The 19,256-nt window shown below is 39.3% G+C and overlaps 1 protein-coding gene across 1 annotated transcript in view; it reads right to left on the reverse strand.

Moving 5' to 3' along the window:
- Positions 1-19,256, reverse strand: part of GALNT16 (polypeptide N-acetylgalactosaminyltransferase 16) — a 1,415,037-nt gene that overhangs the window by 661,926 nt on the left and 733,855 nt on the right. The window contains exons 3-4 of the mRNA XM_044074007.1: positions 17,589-17,687; positions 2,763-2,830 (exon numbers count right to left, since the gene is read on the reverse strand). Of these exons, the coding sequence (XP_043929942.1) occupies positions 2,763-2,830; positions 17,589-17,687 (167 nt within the window). The remainder of the gene's footprint in view (positions 1-2,762; positions 2,831-17,588; positions 17,688-19,256) is intronic.

Below are 19,256 nucleotides of genomic sequence, written 5' to 3' on the forward strand. Positions count from 1 at the left end.
GATTACTGATTTATATAGAAAAACATTTTCTAAAAATGCATTTTTACATGCCAGCAGTTGTCACCCCCGTCACACAATCCAAAATATTCCAGGATCTCAATTTCAGAGGGTTAGGAGAATTTGTTCCCAGGATGCCACTTATGAGATACAAGCTTTGGACTTGGAAAGTAGGTTTATTAATAGGGCTATAGTAAAAGTATGGTTAAGCAAGCACATAGGGTATCTAACCACATGGATAGAATAACACTATTGGTTGATAGGGAAAGGAATAATAGGCAACAAGGGGAAACAGTGAGATTCATTACTAGCTTTGGCACTAATACTTTTCATATCAAGAATATTTTGGCCAAGCATTGGCATGTTTTGCATTCGGACTCTTTTTTTACTAATTTAGTAGATGAATCTTGTCATTTTGGATACAAAAAAGTTAGGGCTTTGGGACAATGCTTTTCTTCTTTTAAGAAAGGCAAGTTACAGGTTTCCAGACCTAATATGAACACAGTGGGGTGCACCTATGTGGAGCATGTAAATACTGTAAACTGATGGCTAAGACTAAATCTTTACATCAGTTAATACAAAGAGGGTGTTTGACATAAAACATTTAATAAAGTGTAGTAGTTCTTGGGTGGTATATATGGCCACTTGTCAATGTGGAGCATTTTATGTGGGACAGACTTCCTGTACTCTTTAACAGAGAATAGCTCTCCACATAAGTGACATTAAATGTCAAAGACTTCGAAGTGCTTTATATAAACATAAGATGGTTCATACCACAGCACACTTTGTATTTGTAGGTTTGGATATGGTCAAAACGCAGGATACCAATGATATATTTAAACATCGGATGTTAACTCAGAAAGAACGTAGGTGGGTAGAGAACCTGGGGGCACTCTTTAAACCTGGTCTCAATGACCAGTGGTAAAATATAATGATTATAGGGTTGCCTTAGTTATACAACTTATAGATAAGATAGGTCTCAATAGAGTGAAAAAGAACTTAGGGCAAACAGCAATTATGAAAAGAGACCAAATCTTACATAATTAATCAATGTAAATATATTTGCAGAATAAGATATATATTTGATTAAAATTAATAGGTATAATAAAAACTTACTATATATATATATATATATATATATATATATATATATATATATTTTTTTTTTTTGCAATTTTTTATAGAAAAGGCGATGCACTATTAATATGGGAATTGGTGTTGTGCTAGAAGGGGTAATTTCTTGTTTATATCCTCTAAGTTAGTTATTTTATTTTATTTTATTTTTATTTCACTAGTATATACTTGGGTTATGTATGGTGACAGTTGGGTCATTTAGTTTATGTGTGTTTTAGGTTTGCATTTGATTATATAAATTATGACTTATCAGGTGTATGTTACTTTAAATAAGCACATTGGAAGTCTGTAGTTCAACTATTTAAATCCGGGCTCTAGCCCGATGAAATTGCACACTGATGACGCTTTAAGCGAAGCTGGCCAACGGTCTGTGTTGGGCAGGCTATGCTTAAATAAATGCTTCTTTTACCATGGCTGTTTGGATTTATTTGTTGAAGTAAAGTGCTGGATTTCCTTTTTGGATGTATTATTTGGATTCCGTGCACTTACACAGACGTTCCATGCACTTGGCATTTTTGAATTTTATATATATATATATATATATATATATATATATATATATTATATATGTGTGTGTGTGTTTACTATGGTTTGTGTGAACGACAAAAATCAGAATGTCGTGCATTAGTGCATTTGCATAAGTGTATTTGACTATCTGCACAGAGATCGCGGAACAGTGGGGATTGAAAATTCATCCATATCCTCACTGTAGTGCGATCTCGGAGTTAGAATATATTACTAGGGGGGTGTGGGGGCGTATGCAGCTGTCACATGATGGTTTCAGCCACAATTTCGACTCAAATGCGTCGATCATTTGGGTCGACATTGTGGCCGGTCGGAATGTGTGTGTTCAGGTTTAATATTCATTGTTTCGAACTGCAAATATTTTGCCATTTGAACAAATAATAGTAAACCATATAAATATATATATATATATATATATATATATATATATAATATAGATAGTCATACATACACACACACACACACACACACACACACACACACACACACACACACACATATATACATATATATATATATATATATATATATATATATATATATATATATATATATATATATATATGCCCTACAAAAACAGCTATAAAGGAAAATCAGTCCTAGACTGAAACTAACTCAGTCACCTTGAATAAGTGACTAAAAACAGTATCAGTATCTGTACAAGATATGTCATAAAGTCATAAGCTGTTGCTGATGCAACACTGGTGTTCTCACTAGCCATGTACAGTATGTGGATTAGCTTTGAAATTCCTTAAGCCTAGCAATTTAAACTCGCAGGGTTAAGGCAAGGTGCTAAAAAACTTCATTCTCTACTCCTGGGTTTAATTCCCATAGCTTCCTTTTGCATAGTGTGTGTGTGTGTGTGTGTGTGTGTGTGTGTGTGTGTGTGTGTGTGTGTGTGTGTGTGTGTGTGTGTGTGTGTGTGTGTGTGTGTGTGTGTGTGTGTGTGTGTGTGTGTGTGTGTGTGTGTGTGTGTGTGTGTGTGTGAGTCTGTGTTTATTTGTTCATCTCTGAGCAATTTGATCAATTTGGTTCACCAAGTGTGCTTAATCTATTAACTAATGAACAAATGAATGAAAAATAGATACACAAATAAATACACTTACGATCAGCACTGAAGTCGTCCACCAGAATGATTTCCTGGATAAGGCTTGGAGGGCTACGATTCAGCACACTGCAGAGGGTAGGTGAAAAAGAAAAGAAAATAAAAACATCTTAATCGTCAAATTACCTCTAACCGGTTAGAAAGCTTGTCTCAAGTAACAATTTATGGTTGGAGGACAGAAAGGATCATGGCTCATTTGTTCTGTTCCCTCTCTATTCAAACATCAGTGGTCATCACTCCCAGTTATTAGTGTAGTATGTGTGGGTGAAGTATGAAGGAAAAGAAATGTAAGGAAATCAGAACATACTACTTTCCACATAAAGCAGAAATAGATGTATCCAACTAGAAATTGTAAGAAATCACTTTTGTTAAGGACTTATTTAATAAGGTTCTATCAGTGGCAATTAATATTTTTGAAAGGGGATGAGTGAAACAACTTGCCTAAGAATGCGACTATTGCATTAATTTGTCTTGTTTTCACCTTGCATCCCCTCTGTGTGAACATATAACAGGCTGAAATATATCTTTCTGAATTCTGTTCCAATCCACTCCAGCCTGGTTATGGTTTATTATCCTGCCTTATCAGAGAAAGAATTCTGACATGCAGCTCACAAAATAATTAAAAGTATTGCTTTATCTCTATAATTGGTCAATGAATTACTTGAAAGCCAGGATCAAGACATCCTGTTCTAAGACTTTAAACTTGAATTAGCCTTGATGGAGAGCTCTTGGACTGGACTACATGTACTATTTATCTCTCACCTAGTAATGGAATGGCATGGTGTCATGTCACTGGATGCCTTAAATCATGACACTTTTACCCTGAGAGAAAGTGGCAGCATCCAAGCACTACATTTAAAATATTACTGTCTCAGGGGTGGTGGGCTTGGTCAACTTCATGCAGAACAAGAGCAGGGCCACATTTGAGCAATTGGTGGCCCATCTTGGACATGAATGCCTATCATACAAGGCTGACCAGGCAAAATGCTTGAATACACATCAAAGTGTGCTCCTTCTTCTGGACTGGCAGTGCTGCATATCTGCCGGAATGCTGCTCAAGGAAGTCCAGAACACCGTAGAAAGAAAAGCATCTGAAAGCAGTGTGAATATCTTTATGTACCTTATATCTGCAGTTTGCCATGTACAAGCACTGTTGAAACAAATCTATGTATAAACGCTAAGTCTGACATGTTCAAGTGTACCACTCACAGCTAACACAGCTGACCAGCCATTAATGGGTGAAGGTTTGGAAATTCCAGGCACTTATCTATGGCTGATAGTCAGGTCAATCCAGAAATCCTTGAACTCTGTAGTCAGATCTGTGGACTCCTAAAAGATGTAACTAGTCTGATCCTGTATCAATATCTGACTTGTTCACTGATATCAGATATCTTGCAGAGTGAAAGAAAGTAATATGATTGTGATAAATGCTATTCAAAGAAAGAAACATGGCTGCCTAAAACTTGCTTTGGCAATGGAGCAAAGATGAACTTTCTGCCATAATGCATCAAGCTATGTTTCATGCAAATTTTTTTTATGTAGATTTGTTCAACTCAAGAAATAGCTTATCCACTCACCATGTGAGTGTTTTGTGTGTGATAACTACATTCTTAGAAAAGCATCACATTTTTTCTTCAGTGACACGTACCCCTTCTTGCATGAAATCCCCCACATATAAGTTGCTCACTCTGTTCTAAGGGAAATGCACAACATATAGGTTCATAGGTTGGTACCAGGCTATCGGCCCTAAGGCCTATGCAAGCCTAGCCATAACAATTCCCTGGAAATTTTTTCCCACAATATTTACTTCTCTGGGCCCCTGTCTAGCAGGGCGACTGACATGATCCCTGGGGTGAATTTCCTATCTCCCATCCAATCATCAAGGTTCCTTTTGAAGAGGGCCAATGAGGTGCTCTGCTTGACATGTATGGGCAGTCTTTTCCAGAGTATGGGGAGTCTCTGGGTCAGAAACTGATCCCTCCAGCATGTTTTGTTCATTGTGATGATAAGGTTTAGATCCCTGGAGTGTGTGGCTCTGAGGGATTGGGATTTCTTTAAGTGGAGCATGTCCAACAGCTCAGGGTTTGACATGGCCTTGTAAAGCATCTGCTTTAGGCCTGTGATTCTTTTAATGAGGTATTTCTGTGGCCTTTCCAGCTGTTGCAGATGTCTTGTGAGGTACATACCAAATGGGGCATTATACTCTATAATGGGTCTAATGAGGGATGAGTACAGTGGGACAATGACCTCCTTTTTTCTGGATGAAAAGCCCTTAGTGATGAGGTGTGCCACATAGAAGGATTTCCTGACTGTTGTGGCGATGTGGTTATCAAAAGTGAGACCACTGTCCACTTGTGTCCCTAAGTCTCTCATCACACTTTCGATGTTTAGTGTCCTGCCACCTATGTGGTAGTTCATGGGTACATGTTTTTTTCCAAAGGGGATGACTATACATTTTTTGGCATTAAGCTTGAGCCCATGGCTCTGGCACCAGGCATCTGTTTCTGTAAGGCCCTTTTGTAGAATATCCACATCATTTGGGGATTCAATAATGGCTCCCAGTTTGCAGTCATCTGCAAACTTTGTTAGCCAGAGTCCCTTAGTGTTGGTCTGTACTTCAGAGAAGTAGATGCCAAACAAGAGTGGTCCCAGGACTGAACCCTGAGATACTCCACTTGTCACTTGTCTGGAGCTGGATTTGGAGTCGGCTACTTTTACAGTCTGGGTTCTGTCAGTAAGCCAGTTGGCAACCCATCGAGTGATGTAGGGATTTATGCCCAGCTTAGTAAGTTTGTCAATGATTCCACAGTGGGGGATGGTGTCGAAGGCCTTGGCGAGGTCCAGATAGGCTGTGTGGACCTCATTACCCTCGTCCACAGCTCTGGAGACCGACTCGAAGAAGTCAATCAGATTCAGGAGACAAGATCGGCACTTCACAAACCCAAACTGGATGGGGTCCAGTGTCTGGATGTTGCCAATGTCTTTGTTTATAAGTTCCATGGTAATGCGTTCCATGCCCTTGCAGATCAGGCTTGTCAGACTGATGGGACGATAGTTCCCGGGATCCAAGGTGGATCCTCCCTTGTGGAGCTGGATAACTGTAGCTGTGCGCCACTCAGTGGGCACGAAGCCTGAGGTGAGGCTATGATTAAACATGACACTTAGGTGGGGTGCCAGTTCATTTTGTAGTTCATGTATCCTTATATCTACTGACTCCACAGGAGTGTAAATAGCAAATGACATGGTGAATCAGCAGAAAAATTCCGCATGATGGTTGCTCCATCACAAGGCATACACTTTAGTGGCATATTATACCTGTACACTTGTTGAACATAGTGGTAGGTCCTTTACTTAAGCTCAGATAGATTTGAAAGACTTACTGTAAAATAGCGATTCTTTTGTGGCAGAGGTGAGATAGATGACATAACATACAGTACATTCAGTAAACAGCCAAGCTTCTGCAGGATGTGAGACATAGGTGTACAACTGTTCTAAATCTAGTCTGTATATTCTAATATCTGTAATACTTCTCAACACCTTAAGGGCTCTGCATGCAGAAAGCGTTTCAGTAGGGGAACAGAAAGTTAATAAGCTACTTAAAAGGGAAATAAATTCTAACTGTATTTTTCATCATGTCATCTATTACAACTTGCTGTAGGTGGATTGAACACTCTAAATTGGCCCTAGGCATGAGTGTGTGCGTGTGTGTGTGCCTTCTGTGGAAGGTTGGGCGCCGGGCTGGCAACTCGACACCGTAAAACTCCACTGCCAATCATGAGCGGACAGATGATCCGCTGTGGCGACCCCTAACCGGGAAAAGCCCAACGAAGACGAAGAAAATGAAAGGTATCCTGCAGTAAAGAAAACATTTAAATTACAAGCAGGCTAGCATAGACAGCTTTTTCTTCTGATTGTCTTGAATCTTCTTAAAGTCAGGACAGGTAGTTCTGTAGGCTTTCACAATGCAGACAGCATAAATGCTGACTGTTTTGTCTTTCCTTGGCTAAGGGGAGGAAGCATTACATCTTGTGATATTACATCCCCAGCCTAAAGGTAATCTAAATCAAGGGCATTTAGTCACAAAAAAGAGGCCAAGTTCATGGCTGTCAGCATTCTGTTTTTTTTTTTTTTTTACAAGTATCAACCTTTTTAATTGTTCCCTTCTGTTTGGTGTAGTTGTAACATGCATACCAGTGTGCGACACATGTTGCTTTGTTAGCTAAATATATACAACTAGTCTTTATATTATGTAATAGTCATTAGAACACATTTAGAAGGGATTGTAATGAGAGAGAGAAAAGTCTGAAGAAAAAAGGAGGTGTACAGCTTAATGACTGCAAAGTTCGATTTCACTTTGATTTTGTGCACGGACTAAAAAGTCGTTTACTTGAAATGAATGTGAAACATCTCAGTGTAGCAGCACAAGCTTGAAGGCATAAAGACCAACATTTCTAAAAAGTTAGCAAACAATCAATAAAAGTTCAGAGCAGTTTCTAACTACTCTGGCACCCTGAGCAGTTCCCTAATCAGGTGGCCCCTCAAAAAAAAAAAAAAAGAAAAAAGCACACATTGAGCTTTACTGCAACCACAACAGTGACTGCTGTAACAATATTAATTTATATGAGCTAGTCCTGATATCCCCACAGCTTCATAAATGAATGTTCTTACTGCAGCTCCTCCCCATCAGCACATCCTGTTCATGCCCCCTGATAACTGGATGCCAGCTATCAGGGTGCATGTTTATCACCTCCTGTTCATGTTCCCTGATAACTGGATGCCAGCTATTAGTGTGTATGTTAATCACCTCCTGTTCATGCCCCCTGATAACTGGATGCCAGCTATTAGGGTGCATGTTTATCACCTCCTGTTCATGCCCCCTGATAACTGGATGCCAGCTATTAGGGTGCATGTTTATCACCTCCTGTTCATGCCCCCTGATATGGACTAATTGAACTACAATGAAGAAAATAACATTCTGAAATGCACTACACTGTTTACCTTAGTTCAGACTCATCTTATAAAGAAGGAAACATTTACATTTCATGTGAAATGATACTGTAGCACTGGACGAGCAGTAAGGGTAAGGCAGTGACATAGCAGGTAGGACCACAAACTAAATATTATGTGAAAAGATGATAATAGATCTTTTTTTTCATTTTGCAGGCATTTGTTTAAAAAGAGCATCTTTTTCTTGTTTTATATGTACTTGATTTCTGGCAGTGATGACTTAGCACTCTGTATGTGACAATAATAAAGAGGGTGATTATAAATACTGTATACTCACAATCACTGGGGGGGGGGGATTCATAAAGAAATGATAAAACTATAACAGTGGAGTGCTGGTTCTAAGGTACACTCATCCAGACATCCATTTTCTAAATGGATTATCCTGGTAGGAACAAAATGAACAGGGCATATAAGATTTTCCCATTTTCAGCAACAGTTAACACTTCTTTTAGTATTCTCAGGCATCCTGAAATATATAATTCCTCCAGCATTTCTTAGGTCTGTTCCAGAGCCTCCTCCCAGAGGGCTGGTTATGATATTCCTCCTATGGGAGGTACAGGAGGCATCCTCACAAGGAGATTAAACCACTTCAACTGACTCCCTTCAGTCCAGAGCAGCATGGAGCTGTATAGGAAGACCCACCTTGATTGCTGAGCTCCTCCCACTGTCACTGAGACTAGCTCAGCTGCTCTCTGAAGGAACCTCATGTATGTGTGATGTCTTCCTTTCAAGTCACTACCCAAAGCTCATGACCATAAGTGAAGATGGAGAAAAAGACTAGCCAGCAAACTGAGATCTTTGTCCTGTGACTCAGGCCATACTTCACCACTGCTGTTCTTACAATGTCTGTAGAACTGCTGCTGTTGTACCCATCCACTGGTCAGCTCTCCTGTACCTTTGCTTGTCACCAAGACCCCATGGTACTAAAATTCTTCCACAGGCAACAGCTTGCTCAAATACACACATTCACATACACATACACAAACACACATACTTGAAGAAAGCACTGCAATCTTTTCCAGGAGAGAACCATAAACACTAACTTGAAGGACATTATTTTCATCTCATCTGTTTCACTGTAAACACTGGACTAATCTAATGCACACTGGAGATCACAGCCACTTCAGGCTAGGAAAATAAAACTATCTGCAAACATGAAACATGCAGCTCGCATGACCCCTCCAACATCTCTGCAAGGGCAAAGACACAATGCAGTGCTCCGTAGCCAGCGTGGAATTCACATTACTCCTAAACTTAAGGCTTGACTGTTGCAGAGTCCTTTTTTTCCAGCACCCTAACACTGGCTTTCCTAGGAATTCTGAGAAGCATGATCACTCTATAAATAGACAGTGTATCCCCCCCTTTGGGGGGGGGTCTATATTCCCAGTTTGCAGTTCCAGAGGTATTATTCCATTATTTCCTGAGACACTGAAAAGGTGGGTTAACTATGATACTCCAATGTATGTAAAGCATTTTCATCTTCTCTCACCACCTTGTCATAGTGGAAATGTTTTATCACTACAGCAAATTCATCTATTGAAATATTCCAGTTCCACCATCTGTTTCAGGCACTGCCTTGTCCACTGGATTCAGAAATTCCTCATTCTGTTTCTTCCATCTTTTAACAATGCCTGCAGTCAACTTAAACACTTCTCTACTACTGATAAATGAGGCAATGTCTAACTTTCTCCTTCTGAGTTACTGGATGATTTGCCTAGACCACTGTAAGTCCATCACAAAGTAATTCTCAGTGCCCACACCATGTTCCTATCAAACACAAAAAGCCTTTGGTTTGCTAATTGTTACAGATGTCACCTTCCATTTGTGATAGTACCTTGGCATTATATCTGAAGACTCCCCCATTTGCATTACACAGAAGGCTTTTCACATTGTTCTGATTACTTCCTTCATCGCTTGTATCCACTGGCAGGTGCTACAGCAGGGACACAGATTTTTCATTTTTCAAGGAAAAAATATCAGGAAACCTCACATCTGGACTATTCAATATTGGTAAAATATAAGATTTTCACTGACTTTGGCATTTTACATTAGAGTACTCATTCACCATAACTTGTGTTTCTTCTTAAATTTACTATTTGTAATATTATCACCTTGCTTTATTGAGAGTTCTGTACTTAAGTATTTGTTTTAATTTTGCATACATCTGTATGTGCTAAAATTATAATGGAATCATAGTAATGTATTCTGATATATTCTAAGTCATTAACGCAAAGTTAATGCCTGGACATTGCACTTAAAAATCCCTGGTATAATTCTAATATTTCTACTTACGAAACTTACAAGAACTGAGTTTTATTTTTAGAAAAATGTAAGATAGAGTTACAGGTCCCAGAATTACTGCTACATCAACAACTGATCACCTACTAGATAAAAGGTCCTTGCCACTACCTCAGCTACAGAGATCTTGAACAGGGTCCATTCAGACTCCATATCATCAGCCTCCCTAGTTATCGGGGAGAAGCTCTTCTGGAAACTGGAATTTTATTCATCACATACAGAAACATCACCAGGATCTCCCAGGATACACTCAGTACTCATTTGCATTTCCTTTATCATTTCACCTTCCAGGCCAGCTGCCTCACTAACTCAGTACCACATGGTGATCAGTTGGCTGCTTGACATGTCTTCTGGCCCAGGTGCCCAGAGTATATGCCCTAAGGTCAAATGAAATGGCCACTAAGTCAGTCACTGAACTTTGACTCAAGGTGCTCTAGTACCAACTTATAAATATCTTCATGTTCAGTTGTGGTGTTTGTTATAGGCAATCCATGACTGAAACATAAGTCCTAAAACAGTTCAGCGCAAATTATCATTTCTGTACTGAAATAACTAGAGAGACACCATGGGACAAAGCGTTCACTGAATAAGCAAGCATAAACCTAGTTTGTGTATGAGAATCACTGAAAATCAATGATACTGGAGGGCAAACACTCCTGTTTTTGGAGTAAATCAATCTGCTGACCTGCAGTTTGGTAACGGAACAATGGTTTTATGTTTTGAAATACCCTTGCACATAATAACCATGACAGAGTCAAATATGTTCAATGTAATTTTAAAGTACAGGCATTACAGAAGCAGTCAACAACACTGTCTTTGGGGGAAATGCCATCCACATAAGCTGTTCATATTTTTGTCATACAACTGTGCCAGTGGTAGAATTCATATCTAAGAATCTAGTCAGTCTGATCATTGCTGCATTTGGACTACAAAAGCTATGTGTAGTGATTGTGTGGTAGAGCACATTGTGTTGTAAGTGTGTGGTATAGCACATTGCATAGTGACTGTGTGCTACAACACATTGTGTAATGATTGTGTGGTGCAGCACATTTTTATTAATTAGCTTTTATTTCACATCTGCATTTCAAGGAAGGTCACGTGTATACCTACTTCTCATATAGGTGGGATCCTGGATTCACTCCCATGCATTTTAGCACATCAAGCAATGAGCACCCTTCATCACTCGTTTCTGTAGCAGGTACAGGTTTTATGGGGTTGGGTTGCTAGCCCGAGACCCAACCCTCCTCAGAGGGTACACCATACACTTGTACGCAGACACTCACACCTAGGGCCAATTTAGAGTGTCCAATCCACCTACTGCATGTCTTTGGAATGTGGAAGGAAACCGAGCACCTGCAAGAAACCCACATGAATGCAGGGAGGACATGCAGACTTCAAACAGAAGGCACCCCAGCTGAGAATCAAACCAAAGAACCTCTTACTGTGAGGGGATAGCACTAACCGGTACACCACTGTACCGTCCTATATAGGTAATAATCTATGGTAAATTCTGTTGGGAGAAATAATTCCCCTAGTCCTGTGAAATAGTATTAAAACTTACCTATACAGAAGGTAAGGGAAAATAAGTATCACTCAATGCACAGCTTTGCTATCTTCCCAAGAATGTTGCTACAATTTCAGTAATAAGAAAAAATGAAAAATACCCAGTATGCACCAGGCTGTTTTGGTATAAAATATAGCTTATTGCACTATTAAAACCATTGCTATATTTGTTAATTAAATAAAACATGTTAATGCAATGTTCATAAATAAATACAACTGATATACAGTTCTTTGTGCAGGAATTCAGTGTTGCAAACTTAATATAAGTAAAATTCATATTTTGGTGCTCCTGGAGCTTTTGGGTTGAAACAGTCTAGAAATCTGTTTCCTTATTCTTTGGGTATGCAGTCAGGAATGCAGTCTTCAGCAGTTAGTGTTCACTTTCCTTAAAGGAGTTTAACTAATAGAATTAATAGCCTTTTTGGGTTTATGCTTTCTCTTTCTTTTCTAGTAGTGAATCCACTCAGCAGCAGGTAGAATTTGGTTGACTTGTCTGGAAAACCTGATTCCTTTCTCCACTGATGATTCTCTTTCTGTCTTGTGGAAAATTACAACTTGGGAGTATTAGATTCCGAAGTTTCTTCCCTTGTAGAGGGTTGACTATTCTGTCACTAGTTTGTAGCAGCAGAAAAATTGTGTGTGAGCTGCAGTATTATATCTTGAATGACTTGCTGACTTTTTTTTTTTTTTTTTTATTCTTCGCAGTATATGCTTTGGGAAATGGAAAAATTCTCCCAGTTTTAAGGAGGCACTTAGCTTAATCTACTGCTAGTAGATTCTCAGATCTCTTGTTGTGAGACTCTAGAATATTTTTTTGATCAGATACCCTGTCCTTCCAGGGCTGGTTCTATCATTCTTGGAAACATGACATTTTAAAGTATTTCAAATATGTTTGTTGCCGTCAAATCATGCTTTTGTCGGCCATTATGTTTTATGTTCAGGAAAGTTTATATCAGGTTGGATTACACTTTTAAGTTATCCTCTTTTTATAACATAAATAACATTTATCACAAAGTCATATATCTGAAAACAGCCCAGTCTTATCAATTTACAGTATGGTATTATATCCTACATCACACAAGAGACTGGGATTCTTCAATATATGTATTTTCCATTACAATTGATGCTTTTTATTCGCGTTTGTAAACGAATAGTGTTATCTAGCAGTACAGTCAAAACTCACATTGGCAATACAGGCAATTTTTGCATCAAAAATATGCATACTAAGCCCTTTATTAAGAATATATAAATTATGTCTAACTGCCCCATCAGAGCTTCAGCCTCTTCTGTATAATGTATCTCTTCCACCTTATGCCAGCCAACAGGCATTCAGTATCTGGCCTGTTGTCCAAAGACATCTACATGCTGGACCTTGTATTATCAATGAGTCATTCCAACCCTAATCATTAGAAAAGTCTTGAGGACCATTCTGTTTTTTCCAGAGGGACGTTATTGAACTTCCTCAAGTGCAGAAATTCAGACACACAGTGACTGTAGTTGACAGTTTTTCCTGATGGGTAAAAGCATATCCGTGTATAAAGAATGATGCACACAGGAGGGCAAAAAAGTTTCTAACTAAATTTCTAGATTTGGTGTTCCCTGTTACATACAGTCTTATCAGGAATTAGTTCATGATTTTGGTACACTTTGGAAAGAACGGTGTTATTTAACATCAGCAGCAACAGCAATTAAAAATGCTGTTTTGTTAAAAAATTGTTAGCTGCTTTATTATTACCATGGGAAATCGCTGTAGTGAAATGTACAGCACACAAGACTAATTATTCCTTTCTGGCAAAAGGTAAGACTTTGCAGATATAGTGGCAAGGCAGGCTACACTGCCATATCCTGTTTAGGCTATATTTCTGTAGCAATTAAATGAAAATAACTTTTCTTTACAAAAGTCATTGTCTTTTCAAAACCACAGAACTCAGAGAAGGGGGTGGATAAGCAATGGCTGTAGTCAGTCTCCAGACCTTTTGTGGCATCACCCTGATGGTTGACTTGTAGCCCCGCAAAACCTCTTAAATAAATAAATAAAAACCTACCACGTCTTTCTATTTGGTCAAAAATGCATTAATAAAACAAATTTCCACTGAATGGTACACCCCTTATCGCTCATACGTTGCTCAACATTTTGTAAATACTAGTATAGTTTGTTTAAAACATAATGTGTCTAAATCAGTACCTGCACCTGTTCAGTCATTGAAAAGCCTTGGATTTCTTTGCTTTCTCTAATTTACAATGTATCTGCCATTTCTTTAACATTTTAACTGTTGTCACTGTCTTAGATTTCTATTTGTTGAGTAATTATCTCAAACCACAAGTGTAAGTTTTTTTTTTCTGTAATATACAGATCTTCTTTTGTAAAAACTGAAATATTAAGTCAGTATTGTTAAATGTGAAGAAGTCCATTCCAAAAAAACATGCTCCTATGTATCAAGCACATCCTGTTCACATGTCCAGCACTGAGAAACAATATTCAGGAACATCTTCCTCAATTATGAACATGCTTCCATGTAAATATTCCAAAAATGACACAACTTAATAATATATTTGAGCATCAGGCAAATTGTCTTCCATGTATTCATATCTCCCTTCCTGTTTTCTCCCTCATCTCTTCTCCTCCTGTCCCATACTGTCTTGAATGCCTCTAGTATTCCTACTAATTCTGATGGTCACTGCAGACCACTCCATGCAGACGTGTTTTCATAGATACAAGGAGTATTTTCTGTTTGCAATGCATTGCTTGTGTACCTGATCCAAAGAACAGATGGTCCTTACAATCTCCTTCCTGTGTCGCTCCACCCCCATTCCATCTCCTTGATGTCATCCTGTGTACCCATCTCATGTCTTCTCTGTTTCTGGTCATATCCTTTCCCTTGTAGCTCATGTACTCTTCTGGTACCTTTCCTGTGGACACATTCAAGCAAACTAATATCCGTTTCCTTGCAAACCTCCAGAACTGCACGTTTTCTCATAGGTGTAGCTTGATCATGGAAGTATCACATCTTTGTTTCTGATCTCTATCACTCTGAAGATACACCCCAGCATCCTAAAGGCTACTGCCACTGCTCTGTCACGCTGATCTTTGTGATCCAGTCAAGGCATGATCAACCCTCCATAATCCTTTTCCTGCTCTCTTGCCATTAGCCTCACTTTCTCTTTCTAGTACTACATACGGTGGCTGTTGGGGTTCACATACAGCACTTTACATTTATCTATACTAAACGTCAACTTCCATCTTTCAACTCACTTGGTCAGCCTTTCCAAATACTTTTTTAGACTCTTCCCTCATCCCCCAGTGTTGCTCTAACTTTATATCATCAGCAAAGAGGTTGCTCCTGTTCTGTGTTTCATCATATATATGTATCATAAATACAGTGAAAAATGATGGGCCCCAGACCATCTCCAGTTGTACATCTCTAGTCACCTTCCCTTTTCCTGACATTTTCCACCCCACTAGATCTCTTTGTGTCCTACCATTTAACAATGCAGCAATCCAGTTCCGGACCTTGCACCCACTTTCTCCAGTTCCACTTCTGGAGCCAATGCAAAGACAGAGGCTTCAGGCTGAGGAAAGGACTCCAGAGGAAAGTTACCAAAATAACATGGACTGAGGAGTTAATCAGTGTCTAGAGCAGCTGTATCTGGTCTCCATAGAGATCAGAACAAATGCAAAACATGGTACGGTTGCATAAATTCTTGTCCGGGAGGTGTGATGATATCACCATAAACAAGAAGGGCAGAGCAGATATGGAGTACAGGTAGCATGTTACAGAGATTATCTACTCCCAGAATCTGTAAAAGTACTTCTCACTGAATGAGGTACAGACCAATAGAATGTACTAAAAGAATGGAGGGGTAGACTGGCAGCTCCATAATATTATTCAAGAGGGCACGAGACAGGTGAAGATAAGATAAACAATAAGGGAAGGCTAAAGAGGGGGTAGAACGATTAATGCACTTTAAGGCAGACTACATTGTCACCTTCTTCCATCAAGTAAATGTAATCTATTTCAAACTCCTTACACCGAACCTCATTCTCCACTTCTACTTTTAAAAGTCTGCTTCCATTTCCACCATTCCGGCTGTGTTGGTGTCAGCCATATATAAACTGATTTTGTTTGCACTGCTATTAATGATGTTTGATGTGAATGAGACAAACAACACCTTCTTTACAACTGTCCTCTGTGACACTCCAGTCATCATCAATGTTTTCCTTGATAAGGTTCCCTCACTTCCATTTTTTGGTACGTGTCACCCAACCACCTGTTTAACTATTTGATCAAATTCTCACTTAATCAAAGTCCCTTCAGTTTGCCCATCCATGTATTGTGACAGACTCAGTTAAAGTTATTACTAAAGGCAATGAGTACCACATTCAGTGAGTTTCTTTTCTCAAGTAAAACTGCAAACCAGATATAAAGATGGATAACTTTGTTTTGACATGAGTATTTTTCCACAAACCATGTGTTTTTTCTTATCTTACTATTTGCTGTTCTTCAAAAAAATCAGTCAACTTTTTCCTTAGTATTTTCCTCCTGACTTTCCCATCCTAGTGATGTAATGCTTATGGGATTGTACATACCTAAGCAGCTTTAACTGCCTATTAAATCACTGTCATTTGGCCAGTCTCTGATCCTCTTTTTCTTCTGAAACCTTCCCTCTAGAAAACAACTGGTTGATGAGTTCTTTCATGGACCTGTGAGCCCATTCACCAGGATTAAGATTCACCTCAAATGATGCATGGATACCCTCCTAACCCCCTCCCCATAGGCATCCAGCTGATTCTCAATGGCTGCTTAGGGAGGGAATAATATACATGCTCCAACCTCCATCATCTCTGACTTAGAGGAGCATGCATCATGCCTGACTTACAGGGGCATGCATTACCCCTGACTAAGACAAGCACACATCAACTCTGAGTTAGTGAAGCATGCTTCATTCCTGACTTAGAGGAGCATGCATCATTCCTGACGTAGAGGGGCATGTATTATCCCTGACTAAGAGATGCATGCATCATCTCTGCGTTAGTGGAGCATGCATCATTCCTGACTTAGAGGAGTACACATCATCTCTGACTTAGAGGAGCATGCATCATGTCTGACTTAGAGGGGCATGTATTATCCCTGACTAAGAGGTGCATGCATCATCTCTGCATTAGTAGAGCATGCATCATTCCTGATTTAGAGGAGCATGCATCATGCCTGACTTAGAAGGGAACGCATTATCCCTGACTAAGAGGAGCACACATCATCTCTGAGTTAGTGGAGCATGGATCATTCCTGACATAGAGGACCACACATCATGTCTGACTTAGAGAAGCAGGCATCATCCCTGACTTAGAGGAGCATGCATCATCCTTTACTTAGAGGAGCACATGTCCTTCCTAACTTAGAGGAGCATGCATCATCCTTTACTTAGAGGAGCACACGTCCTTCCTAACTTAGAAGAGCATGCATCATCCTGTACTTAGAGAAGCATGATCCACTTAACAGTGTAAGTCTTTCCTAGCTTCTTCCAAAAGCAAGTGTAGCTAATATGGAAGACCAGGTCACCTCTTCTTTCTCAGGATGGGCAACTATACTCGGTCACTTTGAAGAATATCTGCAAAGAACAAATGAAAATACTAGCTACTGACTATTTTATTTTTATTGTGGTTTAATAAAGTACTTCTCCCACTTACTGTGATTGTTTCGAATGACTTTTCATGCATTCTACTGCCTTGGACAGGTTGAATTGTTTTTGTCTGACAATCCTATTGTTTAGTGAATGCTTCTGTGACAACGGTCAATAAATGTCACTTCAGTTCAGTGTACCATTTATATGGATAGAGCTAAAGTAGCCACATTATCTTGCTGTTTTTGAACAAGCTGTTTTATTTAGTAACCATAACCTTTGGCTGAATAAGATACCATGGACTGTAACAGAAGAAAATGCTGGTTAGAAACATGTTTACCTCTTCACAGTACGGAGAAGGGTGGATCGGGCTTCATTGTGGAATGTGATGATGATGCTTGTGGCTGGCAAGTTGGTATCATAGTGAATAGAAGTGCACCTGTGAGAGGAAAAGGAAGGAGTAAATATTTACAAAAGAAGCATAAGACATCAGCAAATGCACATGTGCACAAGCTCATGCACACAGACATACATATACACACTATCTCTCACATACACACACACACACACACACACACACACACACACACACACACACACACACACACACACACACACACACACACACACACACACACACACACACACACACGCACACACATGCTGGATCTGAATTGCTTTATTCTAAGGCTACATCCTTTCTTCCCATCAGACTGAGCAAGAATATACATAAGACATCTTTAGTCTTTGGTGGCTTCTCATTAATGACATTGACTGACAGGGCCTTTGCCTGATATCTCCATGTGCTTTGAAGCACTCACAAAAAAGGCTTAGATGTGTAAATCTATGATGATCAGGCATAAAGTCACTTGCAAAGTTTGATGTGCATCCTGTCTATTGAGACCTGAATAGAATGCTGGCTTTGGTATGGATCCGCTAATTCCCAATCTCCATTATAAACTGTATACAGTGTATCAGATTAATACATGAAATTCACTAAGAGCAATACATACATAATAATCTGAGTCAGTTTGCTGTATTATTTTCTTTAATTAAACAGAACACATGAAAGATTAAGTGTTACCTGGAATTTACATCTCATATGATAATGTTGCATGGCTCTGCAATGAGAAATAACCATATGTGATGAAGGCAAATCCCTTACAACCACACCTTGCAGCACACTGTTGGAATTATACAGTGAACTAAAATGTAATCTTAAACATGCCTGTAACAGGGAGAGTGACTCAGAGCAGAAATATTCTCATTGTTTACAGCAAAGGAACAAAGTTAGTGTTTCCCTTGCCAGTGTATAATGAAGAACTTGTGCTCACTTTATTATAGCTTGGTTAAGTTAACTCGCCCGAAAAAGTATTGCATGAGGTAGAATGTTATTATAGTCTGAAATCAGGGCAAGAAATTCCAATTCTATATTACAGTCACTATGTCTTAACAGGCTGTTATACAGTCCTGCCTCACTCTAGCTGTCTGGAATTTTGTTCCCACTGACATTACACATCTCTGCTCTGGAACAGACTCAATATTCAAATAAAACAAGGTACATCCCTGTCCATATTCAAGCGCAATTTGGATCCATGGATGGGAAAAAGAAAATTTACTGCAGAACTGCCCCCTGTACTCCTAATGGAAAGAGGAGGCAACTAAATGCTTTATCCCATGCAAGGGTCCCCTCGAATTATCTATGGTATGATACCAGTTATTCTTATTAGGGGTAATATATAGTTATCGATCATGAGAGAGGTAAGGCCAGTCTCTAACCAAATGGGATAGGTTACTTGGTGCTGCAGTAGCATTGTCGCCTCACAGTAAGACGTTGCCCTGTTCGATTCTCAGCTAGAGTGTCTTCTGTGTGTAGACATGCGTGAATGGGCATACCTTCATTGAAGGTTGTGCGTCGGGGCTGGCAACTCAGCACGTAAAAATCTACTGCCAATCATTAGTGGACCAGATTTCCACTGTGGTGACCCCTAACAGGGAAAAGCCGAAA

The sequence above is a fragment of the Protopterus annectens genome, chromosome 6.part0 (genome assembly GCF_019279795.1).
Source record: "Protopterus annectens isolate FY-2018-M chromosome 6.part0, PAN1.0, whole genome shotgun sequence".
Lineage (NCBI taxonomy): Eukaryota > Metazoa > Chordata > Ceratodontiformes > Protopteridae > Protopterus > Protopterus annectens.